The 20065-nt window shown below is 43.4% G+C and overlaps 1 protein-coding gene across 1 annotated transcript in view; it reads right to left on the minus strand.

Moving 5' to 3' along the window:
• Positions 1–20065, minus strand: part of SEPSECS (Sep (O-phosphoserine) tRNA:Sec (selenocysteine) tRNA synthase) — a 35320-nt gene extending 15255 nt beyond the window's left edge. The window contains exons 1-6 of the mRNA XM_033160292.1: positions 19929–20065; positions 17218–17372; positions 14131–14249; positions 13875–14033; positions 12612–12765; positions 2272–2374 (exon numbers count right to left, since the gene is read on the minus strand). Coding sequence (XP_033016183.1) covers positions 2272–2374; positions 12612–12765; positions 13875–14033; positions 14131–14249; positions 17218–17372; positions 19929–20042 — 804 coding nt within the window. The 5' untranslated portion in view covers positions 20043–20065. The remainder of the gene's footprint in view (positions 1–2271; positions 2375–12611; positions 12766–13874; positions 14034–14130; positions 14250–17217; positions 17373–19928) is intronic.

A 20065-nucleotide genomic window follows, 5' to 3' on the forward strand; every position in this document is an offset into this window, starting at 1 on the left:
AGGGATACAGGGAAACAGACCCCACACCAAGGTGAATTCTCCACTTTCAAATATTTTGATGTATCCCTTGTTTTGCCGTATGCCTTTATCGGCCACAGGACAAGAATCGCATTTTTCCAAATGCAGCGTTTTAAAAGTTCAGACTCCATAACTATGTATGTCATTAAAATATCCTTAACAAACAGATTTCAGCAACAACCTAAGCCACATTCCTAAAATCCCAAGAAGCCTGGCCTATATTAACATAGGGGTCCCCCGCCCAATGGAAGGAGGGGGGAGATCAAGAAAGCAGAAAGCTTATGAAAACTGGCTAGCCAGATGGCTAGACAAGGACTACTGATGCAGAAAAATTTCACTGTATTTATACTCATACTCAAGATAGGCAGTTGGAAAGGAGCACAAGTCTCCTGCCTCAGCAGGCATCCCCATCACATGCTGCTAAAGGGCAGGTGTTTACTCAATCTGCTGCTTCTGGCTGCATACCCATAACCTATACATCAGCGCAACCGCACAGAGACAACAGTGGCAAATCTGAGCAGCTCAACAATTTAAAGGAGGTCAAATTTTGCAACAAAGGAAGTTTCACAAACAGTGACGTCATTTTACATGAAGAAGCACTGGTGGCAAAAGCCACCAAATTGGGGAAACCATATCCAAGAGCTCGAAATGGCCTTAATATTGGGTTAACTGATTTGTGGGCTGAGGTGCCCATTGGTTTAGAAAAAGTAGATGGATGCCAATTCATGCGCAGGAATCACATTAATAAACAACAATAATAAACACCTAGTATTTATATAGCTGGCAACCTTGATGGCAGAAAGTGAGGAGAAATTAAAGAACCTTCCTTTTAATGAGGGTGAAAGAGGAGAGTGCAAAATATGGTCTGAAGCTCAAAATCAAAAAAACTAAGATTATGGCCACTGGTCCCATCACCTCCTGGCAAATAGAAGGGGAAGAAATGGAGGCAGTGAGAGATTTCACTTTCTTGGGTTCCATGATCACTGCAGATGGTGACAGCAGTCACGTAATTAGAAGACGCCTGCTTCTTGGGAGAAAAGCAATGACAAACCTAGACAGCATCTTAAAAAGCAAAGACATCACCCTGCCGACAAAGGTCCGTATAGTTAAAGCTATGGTTTTCCCAGTAGTAATGTACGGAAGTGAGAGCTGGACCATCAAGAAGGCTGATCGCCGAAGAATTGATGCTTTTGAATTATGGTGCTGGAGGAGACTCTTGAGAGTCCCATGGACTGCAAGAAGATCAAACCTATCCATTCTCAAAGAAATCAGCCCTGAGTGCTCACTAGAAGGACAGATCCTGAAGTTGAGGCTCCAGTACTTTGGCCACCTCATGAAAAGGGAAGACTCCCTGGAAAAGACCCTGATGTTGGGAAAGATGGAGGGCACAAGGAGAAGGGGACGACAGAGGATGAGATGGTTGGACAGTGTTCTCGAAGCGACTGACATGAGTTTGGCCAAACTGCGAGAGGCAGTGAAGGATAGGCGTGCCTGGCGTGCTCTGGTCCATGGGGTCACGAAGAGTCTGACACGACTGAACGACTGAACAACAACAATTTATATAGCAGCTTTTCAGTCTTTTAAGACATGTATATATCTTTACGAAAGATCTCTCATGTCAATATTATCATCATCACATACCCCAGCATCATATTGCAGGTGCCTAACACCTGAAAGACCTACACCTTGAAAGACCTACATTAGCTCCCAGTACGTTTCCGAGCACAATTCAAAGTGTTGGTGTTGACCTTTAAAGCCCTAAACGGCCTCGGTCCAGTATACCTGAAGGAGCGTCTCCACCCCCATCGTTCTGCCCAGACACTGAGGTCCAGTGCCAAAGGCCTTCTGGCAGTTCCCTTGCTGCGAGAAGCCAAGTTACAGGGAACCAGGCAGAGGGCCTTCTCGGTAGTGGCACCCGCCCTGTGGAACACCCTCCCAGCAGATGTCAAAAGAGAACAACAACTACCAGACTTTTAGAAGACATCTGAAGGCAGCCCTGCTTAGGGAAGCTTTTAATGTTTGATGGACTACTGTATTTTAATATTTTGTTGGAAGCCGCCAAGAGTGGCTGGGGAAACCCAGCCAGATGGGAGGAGTATAAAAAAATAAATTATTATTGTTGTTGTTGTTGTTGATAAATAACAAAGGGAAACACAGTATTGTCAGCTAGAAAACTCCAAGTTTGACAGTCTGGCGTAAAACTCTAGTTAATCTAGAAACACAACGTCCAAGATAGAGGTAAATGCCCCTTACCTGCTGAATAAGATGCATACATTTGGAGGACTGGACTCCATATGCATTATTGACAATGTGGGGGATGTCATATCTTGCACAAATCTCGGCCAATTCTTCCAATCTGCAAATATAAAATTGAAATTTGGGCAAACATAGTCAAGTACAGAAAAGTAATTGAAGGAACCTGGAAGGAAAGACTGAAATAAATTAAAAGGAAATATAAGGGAAACAAAAGGGATGTGGGTAGTGCTGTGGGTAAAACCACAGAGTTTAGGGCTTGCCGATCAGAAGGTTGGCAGTTCGAATCTCCACGACGGAGTGAGCTCCCGTTGCTCGGTCCCAGCTCCTGCCCACCTAGCAGTTCAAAAGCACATCAAAGCGCAAGTAGATAAATAGGTACCGCTCCGGCGGGAAGGTAAACGGAGTTTCCGTGCGCTGCTCTGGTTAACCAGAAGCGGCTTAATCATGCTGGCCACATGACCCGGAAGCTGTACGCCGGCTCCCTCAGCCAGTAAAGTGAGATGAGCACCGCAACCCCAGAGTCGTCCGCGACTGGACCTAATGGTCAGGGGTCCCTTTACCTTTAAGGGAAACAAAGCAGAGTATCTCAGTCAGCCTCCTACTGCTTAAGATGGGATAGAAACGTTGACAACAGTTCTAATAGCTGCATAACCTACAAGGGGATTATGGAAAGCCGGTGACATATTTGGTGTTGACTTTGAACAGATGAGCATATCACCAAATGCTTTTGCAACTTCCTAAGTTTCGTGCTATTTGAGACCAAAGCCCTTAGACTATGGTATTAGTTCAAGAGTTATTTAGACGTTAGCTAAAGTTGCATTCTTATCTATTTTTCTAATGAGTTTTTGGACTAAGAATTCAGTTTAAAAAGCACTTATTTTACGGTCCAACATTTGACGGTAAGTTTGTTGTCAAAATTAATCTGTTCAACTCCTGGAACAATTCAGAAACCAAGGCGCGGCTTCCGATTGAGCCTGCACTCAATCGGAAGCCACGGAGGACGTTTGGCTTCCAAAAAACGTTCGCAAACCGAAACACTCACTTCTGGGTTTGCAGCGTTTGGGAGTCAATTTGTCGGGAGCCAAGCCGTTCAACAACCAAGGTACCACTGTAGTGGAAAAGGTAGTTGTAATTATTTAGAGGCATTCAATTTCTTTTTCTTTTTTTCCTTTTCAAATCACAACCTTCCCATCCATTTAGATTTCGACCTCAATGGGGACCAAACATATAAAGTTTGTTGTGAAAATTAAATAGTTCAGGACATATTGAAATGATTTAAACCAAAAAACCCAGCTTTCTAATTAGGGCATTTTGGGGTGCAGGGGGAAAGTATGCCTGAACAGTACCCAAAGATCTTGGGGTGCAGCTCCCATGCCTTTTATACTACAGAATCAAGTTCTAGTTACAGGAACAGCTGTGAAATTAAGGGCCATATCCAATCATGCAGTTCCATTGGTGTTTCTTCTCCTGACCCCTCCAGCCCCCTGGGAGCCCTCAAAATCAGTGTGGGGAGCACACAGGAGGAGAGAAAACGGAAGTCCAATTTTTTTTTGTCTGGTTCACTATACAGCTGCAATGCTACCAAGAACAGTGTACCTCCATAACATCCCATCTACTGGACTGCCTACATACCGGGGTATGTACAATTTGCACAATAATTAATATGATTCATAACCTATTGTCTCATCTGTGTAATGCTCAACTTCATGACACTTTTATTCTCATTCATTCTTTTACATAGGAAATCAGGCTTAGGTTCAATGTACTGTATTTAGCAGGGGGATAACAGATTCGGTGTTGAAGAGAATATAAATGTAGATTCTAATGGATTTTCCTAACTCAGATACAAACCTAAAACCAAGTTATTTTAGGGAGCACTTAATATAATTTCATTTATTCAAAAATCCATTTATATAAAATCATCCATTTTTAATCCACCCTGGCCCAAGAGATGAAAAATTGCGCCTCTGAGCTATAAATCCAATCCAAGCTAATTTGGCAGCAATTAAAATTATCATTCTCTTCCTACAGCCTTAGTTTAAATGAGCTGGTAATCTATGTGCACAAGCAACTAATCCAAAGTTCACTCCATTCTGTAGCTGGTCTTTACTACTGTAGTGAAGCAAGTAGAGGAGTACAAAGTCTGAACTGCAAAAGTCAGTATCTGAAGTTGGTATCTGAAGAAGTGTGCATGCACACGAAAGCTCATACCAGGAACAAACTCAGTTGGTCTCTAAGGTGCTACTGGAAAGAATTTTTGATTTTGTTTTGACTATGGCAGACCAACACGGCTACCCACCTGTAACTGCAAAAGTCAGGTTATTATTCAAAGTACCAGTTTGGGGGGGGTGTAGGAGAAAGGGTTTCAAAGGGTACACAGCCCCCCCCCCACACTATCAGAGATAAAACAGTATTATGATAACTACCCCCCCCAAATTATCTTTGACCAAAAAGAGGTACAGAATTAAGACTAAATTCTCAAAAGGGATACATGATTATTATAAACCTGGGAAATACTGGTGCAGTAGATAGCAAGTTGAACATGTATCAGAGATGCTTGAGGTCAAATCCTCATTCAGCTATTAAGCTCATTGTAGCCTAGTAATGTTCAGACGTAATGCCAAACTGCAGTATGATGGCAGTTTATCAATGAACAGACACAAGCTGCAGGTTCACATGCCCGCTCCCTCCTCCTCCTTTTCCCAAAGTGTGGGGTGATCAGTGCTTGCCTACAAACCGGTGCAAACCCCAAGTGAAAACATTCCAAATATTATTGTTTTTTTTAAAAATGTTGCAGCCCATTTACTAAGCACGCCCTGCTTCAGAAGCCGATGCAAGGTAGGCTGCTGCATAGCAACTGAACCACCGCCTTCCTCAACATTTAATGGGTCTGGGAGTTCAGGCAGCAATCGTTAAGTTTGATGTTATAGACTAGGATGTCCTCAATTACTTTTGTTCTTGGTTGCAGGAGCTCTGAACAGCAAGACTGCAGAGATGCCAGAGTTCAAAGAGATTCAAAGGGGCACTCTCAAACATATTTAAAGTGAAACGCAGGAGGAAAAGAATGTTTGAAAACCATCTGCTGTGTGCTTTGTTTTATATAGATAGGCACCTCCTTTAATTTGTTTATAAAAATATTTACAGACCGCCGCCACTCATACGAAAAGCAAGTACCATATTGCAAGCACAATAAAACATAAAGTGCTATCAAAACAATAGAAAATACCGTATATCGCGGCGTATAAGGCGACTCGGCGTATAAGACGACCCCCCAACTTTTAATGTGAAAAAACAGAGTTTGGGGTATACTCACCCAGCCCGGGATCCATGGCTGCTGAGGCGGCGGCAGCGGCGGGGAGAGCGTCCCCCGCGCCACACAGGAGATTTCCGCGCTTGCCGCCCAAGCGCACAGCGGCCCCCATGGCTGCTGAGGCGGCGGCAGCGACGAGAAGCTCCCCGTCGGCGCAAAGGAGGCCTCCGCGCTTCCCGCTGAAGCGCAGGACGGCCCCCATGGCTGCTGAGGCGGCGGCAGCGACGAGAAGCTCCCCGTCGCTGCAAAGGAGGCCTCCGCGCTTCCCGCTGAAGCGCAGGACGGCCTCCACGGCTGCTGAGGCGTCGGCAGCGACGCCTGGGGCAGCGACGAGAAGCTCCCCGTCGCTGCAAAGGAGGCCTCCGCGCTTCCCGCTGAAGCGCAGGACGGCCTCCACGGCTGCTGAGGCGTCGGCAGCGACGCCTGGGGCAGCGGGGAGAATCTCCCCGTCGCCCCAAAGGAGGCCTCCGCGCTTGCCGCTGAAGCGCAGGACGGCCTCCACGGCTGCTGAGGCGTCGGCAGCGACGCCTGGGGCAGTGGGGAGAACCTCCCCGCCGCGCTTGCCGCCCACGCCCAGCCCGGGCTCCATGGCGGCTGAGGCAGCGGTTGCGGCTGGAGCGCCGGGGAGAGGCTCCATGCAGCCAGTGGCGGGGCGGAACTCCGGGTCATGATGTTGCCGGCGTACAAGACGACCCCCGACTTCAGAGAAGATTTTTCGGGCTTAAAAAGTCGTCTTATACGCCGCGATATACGGTAAGCATAGAAGTGAGTGGCTCATATTGAAAACATTAAAAAAAAACCTGAACAGGCGTGCTGGCATAAAAACGTCTTCAAAAGCCGCCTGAAAATTAGCACTTCTTCAGATACACTGAAACAGAAGTCACCAGATCCTTAAATATAGTGGGGGAGTGGGGAGGGGTATTGAGTAATACCCCTCCCCACTCCCCCACTATATTTAAGGATCTGGTGACTTCTGTTTCAGTGTATCTGAAGAAGTGTGCATGCACACGAAAGCTCATACCAAGAACAAACTCAGTTGGTCTCTAAGGTGCTACTGGAAAGAATTTCCTATTTTGTTTCGACTATGGCAGACCAACACGGCTACCCACCTGTAACTGAAAATTAGCAGTGAGAATGACAGATGAATCTCTGCTATAATAGAATTGCAGAGTGTGGGACCAGCAACACTAAATACCCAAATTCCAGATGAAGCCAGCTGAGGTTCTGAAACATTGCTTTGCCAGATGATCTCGGTGACTGAGCTGGGATGTGCCGCATAAGAGCTACAACAATGTTTTTAAAAGAGGCATCTCTCTTTCTCCCCTTTCCCTCTCTTCCTTTCTTAAGCCTGTTGCATACATAATGCACAGGCCCAACTTCACTGTTTACAAACAGGGCTGCCCAACCAGCAATCCTGAGTCAAATCCAGCCCTCAAAACAATTCTATTCATGGTGGTCCTAACAACGGTGACATGAAGTCGTGGTAAAAGTATTTGCTCAGTTACGATACAGTGTTTAAAAAGCCATTGTGGGTTTTTCGTATGTATGCCATTGCATTGCTATCTCACAAGTATTTGGCAAAGGCAAGGGACCAGTTCCAAGCCCCTCAAGATTTTTCCAGAACTTATTCCTTTCTTTACAGAGTGCTTTAAAGAATTTGTTGTTATTGTTTAGTCATGTCCGACTCTTCGTGGCCCCATAGACCAGAGCATGCCAGGCACTCCTGTCTTCCACTGCCTCCCATAGTTTGGTCAAACTCATGTTGGTAGCTTCAAGAACACTGTCCAACCATCTCATCCTCTGTCGTCCCCTTCTCCTTGTGCCCTCCATCTTTCCCAACACCAGGGTCTTTTCCAGGGAGTCTTCTCTTCTCATGAGGTGGCCAAAGTATTGGAGCCTCAGCTTCAGGATCTTCCTTCTAGTGAGCACTCAGGGCTGATTTCCTTCAGAATGGATAGGTTTGATTTTCTTGCAGTACATGGGACTCTCAAGAGAATAGACTGTGTGAAATACTGCGATGATTTGTAACACTGCCAACTAAAGAGAGCTCTAGTTCTGATTTATGATGGTTTTGGTGAGACGCCAGCTCGTTAGAAGAAGCAAGGAGATAAACACTGGAAGTTAACCAGAAGTCACGGCTGGACGCTGGATTGCTTTCAGTTTCAGAGAAGCAAAATGGAGCTGTGGCGTACTTACACATGAGTTTTAGAAGGAGAGGCAATGTTGAAGAAAACTGACTGGTTACAACATGATGGAAAAGAAGAAGGTAGACAAATATTTCACACAGCTACAGGATATAAATTCCCTCTGCAAGTTAATGGATTTGGATTTATTAAACACGATCGAAAGTCATCACATCAGTGGCTGCTAGAACAAAGGATTAAGATCGGAATTGTGGAACTTGGACTAATTAAGAGAATTGGGGCAGGATCAAGGAATAACGACAACTCCTGATAGCCGGAATACGGGAAGTCATCCAAAAATGTTTAATTCGGAATTGTTTAACTGGCTCTTTTGACTGTATTGTAATTTGGCATGAATTGGCATTGGATTGTTATTAATGAAAAATTAATAAAAATTAATTTAAATCCCCCCCTGAAACATGTCACCTCCTCGCCCTTCTCTTTTCACCCCAAATCAGTCATTTCATACAATCAAAGCACTTTTGCTCTGTATCTGTGAAATGTTAATTTTATTATAGAGCCTGCGCATCCAGTTGTGAAGTCAGGTAGATCTGGCTACTGAATTTTTGCAGAATATAGTAGTTTAAGAATATGGGGATTTGCCATCTCTCTGGTTTAGAACAACAGCTACAAAAGCAAGTCACAATTCAACAAGTAAGGTGCATTTAGAACCACTCAAATCAATGTGCACACCTCTCTCTGTTTTGGTTTGCATTGTAACTGCGTGATCTTATACATGCTTACTGAGAAGTAAGAGTTCAGTGGGGCTTACTCCTAAGTAAGTGAGTATAGGATTGCAGTCTATGGGTAGAACAAGTGAGCTGGCTGAGGAGACAGGTGCTCCCGAGAAATAATTATATGAAGTCTGAAACTTTGGAGGAAGGAATACAATTATGGTATGCCTGCACTTTTCTTGGGCAGGGGTCCCTAACATGGGAGTTTAAATAGTCTTTACATGCAAAGGAATAGTGCTGGAAGAAACGACCGCATAAAAGTTATAAAAGGAAAATGCCATCTCATCTGATACCTAGACAAAATGTTATAGTAAAGTTGAAATATATTTTCCAAGGTTGCAGTAATGGGGGCAATCCTTTTGAAAAGATAAATGTGTGACCTTCAGGGGTTGACAGCAGTCCTTTAATAAAAAAAAGGCCCTTCAAATGCCATTGAATATTTTATATTCATAGTTTCAGGAATGAGACAGTGCACAACAATGTACTGGACTACAAAGCTGGCGGCAGAGAAATGAACAGCAAATTGCAATGGCCTGAGATTAGGTTATCTTTATTTTCACATCCCTGGTTCAATTTAGGAAAAAAAATTCAACTCAGTTTAGACAATATTCATGGCACAAAGACAGAATTATTAGACCAACTTTATATCCTTTTACCACATACTTGTACAAACGTGTATTAAATCAATAAATCAACAATATATTTAAAAAAACGAATTCAGTCTAGCCAAAACTAATTTACAGTAAAAGAAAAAAAAAGATTCTTACTCAGAAGTCCAACTTTTATATGTGACTATATTTCTAAATTCAAAGACTTCTAAAGGAGGACTGCAAATTCCAACTAGTACTTGACACTGAGGTTACAATCCAACAGTTCAATGCTGGGGTGTGTGTGTGTGTGTGTTTTGCTGTTTCTGTTGATCTTGATCATCTTTCCCCTACATCAGTAATTTTCAAACTTTTTGCCTTTAGGAAATACTTCCCTAGCTTCCCTGCCATGAAATTTTGGACATACCAGACACCCATGCACTGTGGGAGAAGATGGGTACTGGCACACAAGCTCTTTCGCCGGGAAACTTGTCAGTCATTACAGTGGTACCTCGAGCGCGGATCGCGATTCTGCACGTGACGTTATTTGACGCGTCTGCGCATGCGCAAACCCGGAAGTAACCCATTCCGGTACTTCCGGGTTCAGCGCGTTCATAACCCACGCTGTTCGCAACCCGCAGCGAACGCAACACGAGGTACGGCTGTACTGATACATTCGCTGAAGAATATCCCTCCTACTAGCTTTCTATGAAACCCCAGAAGTTCCTTTGTTGTTGTTGTTGTTCAGTCGTTCAGTCGTGTCCGACTCTTTGTGACCCCATGGACCAGAGCACGCCAGGCACGCCTATCCTTCACTGCCTCCCGCAGTTTGGCCAAACTCATGTTAGTAGCTTCGAGAACACTGTCCAACCATCTCATCCTCTGTCGTCCCCTTCTCCTTGTGCCCTCCATCTTTCCCAACATCAGGGTCTTTTCCAGGGAGTCTTCTCTTCTCATGAGGTGGCCAAAGTACTGGGGCCTCAACTTCAGGATCTGTCCTTCTAGTGAGCACTCAGGGCTGATTTCTTTGAGAATGGATAGGTTTGATCTTCTTGCAGTCCATGGGACTCTCAAGAGTCTCCTCCAGCACCATAATTCAAAAGCATCAATTCTACGGCGATCAGCCTTCTTTATGGTCCAGCTCTCACTTCCGTACATTACTACTGGGAAAACCATAGCTTTAACTATACGGACCTTTGTCGGCAAGGTGATGTCTTTGCTTTTTAAGATGCTGTCTAGGTTTGTCATTGCTTTCCTCCCAAGAAGCAGGCGTCTTCTAATTTCGTGACTGCTGTCACCATCTGCAGTGATCATGGAACCCAAGAAAGTGAAATCTCTCATTGCCTCCATTTCTTCCCCTTCTATTTGCCAGGAGGTGATGGGACCAGTGGCCATGATCTTAGTTTTTTTGATGTTGAGCTTCAGACCATATTTTGCGCTCTCTTCTTTCACCCTCATTAAAAGGTTCTTTAATTCTTCCTCACTTTCTGCCATCAAGAAGTTCCTTGGACGCAGTCTAAAACTAGTATCCTATCTACCCCATAATATATAGCTAGGCCAAGGATGATATGCAGAACACTCTGGATTAAGATCACAGGATACAAAATTCTATGGATCTGCCATTTTTGAAACAACTGAAATAAAAAAAATACAAAAAGATAATATGGAAATGAGGAAGAAAGAAAGAAGAAGTAAGCCAAGATAAAGGTCTAAAAAATAGAGAGGAAGACTACCTTACGCTAGGAGATGCTTTTGACCATTGCTATAATATGTGACAGCGGAAAATGTGTTAATAGGAATCACTAAACCTGTAAAACCCTTGCCTGTGCTCCTCATTACATAACTGCAGATACATATTTGCATGCATGAAGGAAGTTATTTACACAGTTTATACCACAGATCATTTTTACCACCACCACTTGAAAGACAATCCAATTTAGAGGATAAATTTTCTTACCCTCTGCAACCGCAATCACAATTTATTAGTTTCTCAGCCGACTCTTTGTCTCGCATCCACAAGCCCAAATCATTTACCCACAAAATTGGAATATGGTTCAACTTTGAGTAGAAAAGCAGACTTGAAGTCCCCTTAACTACAGTGCTACATTTTGTGGAGTTCAAAAGTGTTCCAAACAAATTTTTGCTGACAACCACAGACGAAGAGTTCACAAAATGAACAGTGATGCATTATTATGGAATTTAAAATATTGTTAATTACCTTTGTTTTAACTGCTTGGAATGGAATGGCTTAGGCTGCAATCCTAGCTCCACCTACATGGGCGTGAGCCCCACTGAATTCAACAGAGCTTGCTTACTTCAGAGAAGGCACGATTAGGATTGCACAGTTAGTCAACGCTTCCTATAAGCTTATCAAATGAACATCAACAGAGAGGTAGCAGAAACAGTAAACATTAAAGAAGTTGCTTATCAAATAATTCCAACAGCTAAAGATGATATCCATCCTAATTAGGGACCCTCAGGAAAAGCAATTTGCAAGAATAACTTTACTCCAAAGTACAGTTGTGGAGGATCATTAATCTAAAGCAGGTATGATAAAAATTGTTTGTCTGACTTTTGTTCCACCTGGTAATATTCATATCCTAGTCAGGAACTCCCTCCTGTCTTTCCATGAATTGTTGAAGACTAACATGCAAATATTGCATTATTCTGACATTTAAGATTTCTCTGCACAAATAAGCCAGCACAACAGAACCTTACCTACAAAATGCTAGCTTTTTAAGTGCAGGTTTCGCTTTAATATGAGAGCATTCAAACATACCATTCCTTACCTGTAGTCTAGAATAGTATCATAAGAGCTGTACAAAGAGATTCCCCTAGTCTTGTGGTGGAACTCTTACTCTAGCAAGGATACAGTCAGCTTAAAACCAGACCATAAAATGTATCTCAATCATAGACCTCCACCAAATATCTGGTAGACTGTGTCAATTACATCTGTTAACATTTAAACCTTCCTCCTTCCTGAGTTCCTGGCCACGTAAATCTCTTGTTTCTGCCAACTTTCTCCCCACTTTCCTTCCTGGATAAAGTATGCTCCTTGGTCCTTCTTGCAGCTCTGGACAATTCCCATCCTTTCGTTCCTAGTTCCCATCCCCATCTCCCCTACACTGCTTCCATTAGTTTGAGGCCTGCTCATGATCCTGTCTCTCTATTTTCTATGCCCTCCTATCCCTCTGCCTGCAGTGACTCATTCTAGGACATGAGAAGCTCAACCAACGACAGCCAGAGACTCTTCTCCATTATCTGATCCCTCTTGGACAGGCCTGGGCAAACTCCGGCCCTCCAGATGTTTTGGAACTACAATTCACATCATCCCTAGCCAACAGGACCAGTGGTCAGGGATGATGGGAATTGTAGTCTCAAAACAGCTGGAGGGCCGGAGTTTGCCTATGCCTGCTCTTGGACATTAGGGAAACTTAATCAATCAAAGGCACTAGCATCATTACTACCCTCAAAGTCAAATATAAATTATAGCTACCAAAAGTTTCCATGTTGCTTTATTTACCTGTCAGGCACCCTTGGAGCAAAACATGATGTGGTAGAATGAACACAGAGTATATTATCAGCCTCAAGTTCCTGGATTTTAGCTTCCACTGCCTTGAGGTCTGTACGCAGCTCGTCACCTTCTAATACATTTTCTACCACCACAGGCTCAAAACCTAGTCCAGCCAACAAAAACAATGTATGAGTGGGCATCCTGGATTCTCCTACAATTTAATCTTCACTCTATCCCCAGTGTGCCTCCTTTGTTTGATTTTATTCTCATTGCTTACTACAGAGACAACTATTCTATTAAAATTAGTATTAAACTTTAATATCACTTTGGATATCAGTAAATAAACTGGTATTGCATCACCAGTCCAGGAAATTATCTCACTGGCACTCGTCATACAACATCCCATGGAAAATTAAAATTAAGAGCAAGACCTAACATTCAAACATAAGATATAGCAGACAGGGCTACTCTCTCTAGACTCAATTTAAAACATTGTTAGCAAAATGTCCCGCAAGATGGAGTGAACGTCCAGCTTCCAGCAAAAAAACCTGGAAGATGGACATAATATTCTAAGTGTGTCAACAGTGGTTTGAACACTCTGAAAAGAAATGCTGCAGAATATAACATAGGTGTCAACATCACACTTGACATAAATCTCAAAAAATTCAGACTTATTGTAAGTTAGCCTTTCAGGAGCTTATTTGCTATTTTCCTTCTTAGCAGCTATTGCAGATTTTGTGGCTCTCTACCACAGTTGTTTGTCTGCAAGTTCTTAACCAGCCTCTGGACAAGCTGCTGGGATGCTACAGAATGTTCACAAACACTCTCACCCTTCAAAGAGAAGGTGAGCAATAGAATATTGAAAATCAGTATGATTTCTGATGAGAAGTGTAAGGTTTGTGTGGCTTTAGAAAAATCCTTACACATGACCCAGGGACAAAAGAGTCTGTGTGTTTCAAAGACAATTGAGAAGCCAGAAAACTATAGAAGAAAAGGAAGGAAACTGAATTTTGCATATAATTACTTAAAATCATAGCTTGTTTCAGGCTTCCAGTAAGCTATATATATTGCAGGCCTACACAACTTCCAACCTACCATGCAAAAAAAACAAAAACAAAACCACTAGCAAGGTTATTTGACAAGCTCCCTTCTTTTATTGCAGTCCCAGGAAGGCGTCAACAGCTAGAGGCTTACCAAGAATCAAACAACATGTTCAAAGATTGTGCTAAGCAAGCAACAAGAATCCCCAGCACTCCTCACAAACCCTTTTACCTGCAGTGATCATTGACTTGAAACAGGATTTCTGGTCTATACGGGGCCAGATAATGTATTTTGCCTTTGGTCTCTTGTGCCGCAGGGTTAGGAAGCATAATGTTAGGCTCATGCCAGTTGCCATGGGGACCACAAAGCAGCTACTTGCTGTCCTGACACCTGCAGGTAAAAGACAAAAATCAGATGTGAAAAACAAATGCTCTTAAAATATTGCAAGTACCTGTAAGGGAACACATGCACCTGGCTCCACACTTACCAGCAAGTCTTATAATATCCAAGGCAATTGAATTAGTAAGTTTGTTCAAGAGACTGGAGCCTGCAGCTTTTGGCTGAACAGCAGAAATATCGCCTGACCTTCCAATCCCATGGATCAACCTGGAAACGAAACAGAAGGTTGGGAGGGAAATGCAACTTTTAACATGAAAATAGATACTCAGATAGAGAGTTTTGCACCATGGCTTAGTGAGAACCAACTTCATGAATTGTACTGGCATTAACTTCAAAATATGTGACTTACTGTAAATTCAGTTAATTGTATCTACCGCTATGTAGACCTACATAACTTGCGACCCACCAACTTGAAGGCAGCCAACAGCTGTCTATGGCAGCTTGGCAATTTTTCCAGTTCTGCTGCCCGCCCTGGACTGCAAACGAGATAGGGGATGCTGAGCACCTGGAAGGCCCCAGTGACCTGGTTTGCACCATCATCGTATTCTAAACTCTGGTTTACCTGCACCACGTGAACATGCTGACTCCAGTAGAGGAGTTTGCATTCACTTTGCAACTTGACGGTCCTTTTAGCACAGAGTGGCATGACAGCTGAGTCAAGGTTCATGATTAAGGTCTCTTTGTCTTAACCATGATCTGTGGCCAATATCTCTTCTATGGCTACATGACGAAGAATGAAACAGACTGTCTAGGTTCCCCCTCTCCCTCTCCTACAGGAAGCTCTCGCAGTTGCCTTTGTGCTTCAAGCCTTGATGGCTCCTCAATACATTCCAAACATTACAAGTCCCTCAACCCAATGTTTGCCTTCCTTAAGCAGCTGTGCAAGGTAAAACAAGACCCTGAGCTCTGTCGAAGTCCTCTGTGCATGCCAGAGGACCTGAATGCAGAGGATGGGTCGGCTCCATTTCACATGGAGGTTCCTTGCAAGGACAGAAGCAAAATAGGTCTCTGTATTGATTCTGCCTTCTGCTAAGCCAAGCAGGAAGGGAGACATACTGGTCCCATTCTCCCCAGTTCTTTAACACACACAGAAGACTTAGCTGAGGGGCAGGTGGCGACCACATATAAGGAGTGGCCATGCCAAAAAACGTGGAGCTCTTTGTCATTCTATCACTTACAATTATTCCAACACTGTAAGAATTATAATTCTTACTTTACTGATATGACAGCTGGAACAACAAATGCATACTGTTTGGAGCAGCAAAGTAAGCTTATATTTAAAAATGTGTTGGCTGTAAATTATACAACAGCCCAATCAAGTGCCAGATGACCTGGGACTTTAGGCCCTTAGAATCTGAGTTTGCCCATAAGCTCTGCTTCATTTGAATAAAATCAATTTTAATGGGCTTTTGTTCATGTTAGCCGCAATTAATCTGTCATAAGGGTCATTTAAAAATGCAACTCCCATAATTCAATATATGCATGTAACTGATGTTTAATATGTTTTTGTTTTAATATATGGGACAGAAGAAATTCTGATTAGTGTGCTGGTGAAGGGTAAATGTTCCACTGTAAAACTAATTAAGCTGAAGTGGAAGAGAAGAATACATCATTTATTTCTTCATCCAAAAATTCAATTTCACTATGCTAATATTTGTTAACATAGCAGCAAAGAAATTATTTCCACATTTTTAGCATACCAAGCAGGGGTTCATATGTTCAAAAAGATATAAAAAACCTGTTCATACAAGCAATCTACTCGCATTAGGAACACAACATCTGAGAAAAGGACCTGTTTGTAATTATGGTCTCTCTTTTCAGGAACCATGAACCCACTCTTATTGTTTAGGATAACAGAGAACAGGCATACAGTACAACTGAAATACCTGTGCTTATGTCCTTAAGATGAAACCAACTCTGTTCTGGCAACACTTATCATGTGTGAAGTTGGAATAAAGTAGTACTTGAGCAGAAGGCTGCACCTACTTTTTACAGTTGGCTGAACCTTCTGTTAAGTAATGCACACGTGGTGCGAGGAACACCATGAATATATTCCCCCCAGGTGTTGTATGCATCTCCCATCCTACCCTTAACTCTTTTGCCTTGGATGAAGGGGATATTGGAATAATGAAAATTATTTGTGCTCATAACAGAATATCAAACTATAAATGTACAGTATAAGCAAATTCAGAAATTTGCAAATGGACAAAATCCAAACCCAAAATCATATATCAGCATAATGAGATTCTACCTGCAATCCACAAACTGGACCAGGGCTACACAACTGCAATACTGTTATCTGTCTGCAACAGATAACTGCATTATGGATACAGTTGGTGTGAATGGCTGAGATCTGTATCTGTCCTTCCAGTGAGCACTCAGGGCTGATTTCTTTAAGAATGGATAGGTTTGATCTTCTTGCAGTCCATGGGACTCTCAAGAGTCTCCTCCAGCACCATAATTCAAAAGCATCAATTCTTTGGCGATCAGCCTTCTTTATGGTCCAGCTCTCACTTCCGTACATTACTACTGGGGAAACCATAGCTTTAACTATACGGACCTTTGTCCTTATGATATATGGTTTATTTACACATATTTACAACCTAAGACTACCATAGAGGGATCTCCAGCATTACAGTGCAAGAGGTTATGGCTTCTCCATAGTCACAGTGTTGGATTAAGACACCAGCATCCTGCTTTCTGACTCTCTCTCTAGCCCACTGCTTAGTAACTCTGTTACCTGCGCATGTCCAGACGCCAAAAATCGCTTCTGTGCAGGAGTGATTTTTGGCGTCTGGGCATGCACAGAATTGATTTCCGGCGCCGTGAACATGTGCAGACGTGATTTTCGGCGTCGCACTGCACCAGTCCGGCCCACGGACAATTTCCGTGGGAGTGATCCGGCCCATGGCCGGTAAACCTTGCTGACCCCTGGCTTAGATACACACTGGGTCTGGGTCTAGCTATCACCTCCAGGAAAACTAGCTTCCAAACCCCAAACCTTAATTACCAGTAAATTCTAGCACCCATAAACATATAGCAATACAATGGCTGAGCCCTCATTTTGGGGAATATAAAATCTAGTTGTTACCTACTTATGCACATTCCTTCACAGGAGGAAAACAAGTATAAAAGAGAAATAAGTCACTTGTCATATTAAAAAAGCCGTATTTACCTGTAATGCCGGCGGGCTACTAGCCCTGATGCCACTCTTCCTTCCCTCTCACCCACACCACAGTTGCCCAGGAAATTATTGCTATCCATAATTGCCAGTTCATGGAGAAAAAGTTCAATAGTGCTTTCATCCCATCCATCTTCAGGACATTTGCCCTTCAGAAAACAGTACAATTAAATACAATACAGTTAAAGTACATGCATTTACACATTGCTGTTGTTTCATTTTCTTAGATAAGCTACACTAGAATAAGGAAAAATGAAACTGTAACTTTAAAAAAATATGTTTTTAATTCAAAAGTACCCTATTATTGCAAAGAAACTTCTTTTTAAACCCACCAATGTCATTTAGCTTTATGCAGAAAAATATCAAGGTTTTCAAACTCACACTATTTGCAGGATTGCAACATTGGCTCACTTCAGGTGCTGTACCCATAGTTTGGAAGTGAACATGCAGCAGGTTTGCACACTTTCTTTCCCCCTCTCAAATGCAAATTTCGAACTCCCTTCTATGGCTCATTATAACCACAGTTTAGGGTTACATCTTCATTGGGGCTAAAAACAACAGCTGACCAGGATTGCCTGAAACCCTAACTTGAAATGCTAGCTGGAAATAGGTTTGCATACCACAATTTCTTCCCAAATCCTGGTAAGCTATAAAGCACAAGGCTTTAACCGTGATTAAAGCAAAACGTAGAAAAGAGAAAAGAATTCACATGCAAGAGGGGTAAGAGTGCACATATCCAATCTCAATTACAGTTTAGATTAGTTTAGTTTAGTTGTTTAGGAAACAGTGAAAGACTGTCTGAACTGAGGCACCCTTTCCAATATAGCTACCACTTTTGCTTGAATTTCAAAGCTAACATGGAAACTAGAAGGACAAATCCTGAAGTTGAGGCTCCAGTACTTTGGCCACCTCATGAGAAGAGAAGACTCCCTGGAAAAGACCCTGATGTTGGGAAAGATGGAGGGCACAAGGAGAAGGGGACAGAGGACGAGATGGTTGGACAGTGTTCTCGAAGCTACTAACATGAGTTTGGCCAAACTGCGGGGGGCAGTGAAGGATAGGCGTGCCTGGCGTGCTCTGGTCCATGGGGTCACGAAGAGTTGGACACGACTGAACGACTGAACAACAACAACAACAACATGGAAACCTAGTCCAGAAGCACAAGGATGAAGTTAACACTATCTCAAGCTATGTTCACAATTAAGTGTGCATATGGAGATCACACATTATTTTGAGGATGAAAAAAGATGGTGCAAATTATCCAAGGTTGTTTTCTTCAGTAAAGTGTCTTAGGAATGTAGGGAGTAAGCAAACAAATTCAGTGGAACTTTCTATGAATGCTTACTCAATAGTATTAGGTTACATATTAAGCTGGCCGGACCTAGCAGATGTAACTAACAAGTCAGAAGAACAAAGGTTTCTGACAGCTCTGCCAAAAATAAGGCATTATTACTTCCTGCCTTTCCTCCTATGCACCTCGATGGGCCTGGCTAGGTATGGAAAATCACAAAATACATATGATACAAAACTCCTCACTGTTCGTAGTGTGCTTCTTCTTCTATGAGTAGACAATTATCAGATCCATACCATACATTTAAAGAGCACCCAACAAGCATTTAAAGCACATGACTTCCCCCGAAGAGCCCTGTAAACTATAGCTGCCCACTCACAGAGCTACAAGATCCCGAACCCTTAAAAAACTACAGTTCCCGGGGTTCTTTTTTTTGGGGGGGGGGTGTCACACACTTCAAATGTGTATTGGATGCACTTTAAAGTGCATTCAGAGGCGTGGCAGAGTAAACTGCCTTTAACTGCAAAGAGACAAAGGCTGCCAGTAGCTAAAACAATGCCAAGGCGCCAATGGGAAGCTTCAGACCTCGCTGCTATGTGGACAAGCCACTTTGGCCTCCAGGGTTTTACACCACTGAATCAGAGGCACTCCCACCACAACCACGCTCTGAAACGGAACGGTCGGGTTGGGGTGTCCTTTTGCGCCCAGGGCTGCATAAGAGCCGTAGCTCAGTGGCAGAGTGCCTGCCTTGCCATGTTCAGTCCCCGATGGCACCTCCAGGTGGAGTCTAAACCCTGGAGAGCTGCTGCCAGTTAGTGTGCACAATACCGGGCTAGAAGGACTAAATGACTCTGTAATAAATAATAATAATAATTTATTTATTTATACCCCGCCCATCTGGCTGGGTTTCCCCAACCACCTGGCAGAATATTAAAAACACGATAAAATATCAAACATTAAAAACTAACCTAAACAGGGCTGCCTTCAGATGTCTTCTAAAAGATAGTATCAGGCAACTCCCTACATTCCTCCTTAAATCAGCCTTTCATTCAGACCATGAGGACTAGAACCTTGCTTTTCGTTGTTAGGCAGCTCCCTACGTTCCTCCTTAAATCAGCCTTTCATTCAGACCATGAGGACTAGAACCTTGCTTTTCGGTGTCAGGCAGCTCCCTACGTTCCTCCTTAAATCAGCCTTTCATTCAGACCATGAGGACTAGAACCTTGCTTTTCGGTGTTAGGCAGCTCCCTACGTTCTATGTTCCACCCGGAGAATGACACCTCTGGGGGGCGTGGTATGAGAAGCAATCGGCGGGTGGGCGGGGCCTCCGGAGACGAGGCCACGCCCCCACCTCCCGCTTTCCCTCAGCGGGGAAAGAAAAGACGAACAACTCCCCGACGGCCCGGCTTTTTACCTGCTCCAGTAAGGCCCGCAAACGGAGCTCGTGCGCGCGGCGCCCCTGCGACCCCTGCCGCACGTAGGCCGCGTTCACGAGTCTCTCGCTAGCCAAGAAGTTCTCTGTATTCATGGCGGAGGAAAACGAGGGAATGA

This window comes from Lacerta agilis, chromosome 9 (assembly GCF_009819535.1).
Source record: "Lacerta agilis isolate rLacAgi1 chromosome 9, rLacAgi1.pri, whole genome shotgun sequence".
In the NCBI taxonomy this organism is placed as follows: domain Eukaryota; kingdom Metazoa; phylum Chordata; class Lepidosauria; order Squamata; family Lacertidae; genus Lacerta; species Lacerta agilis.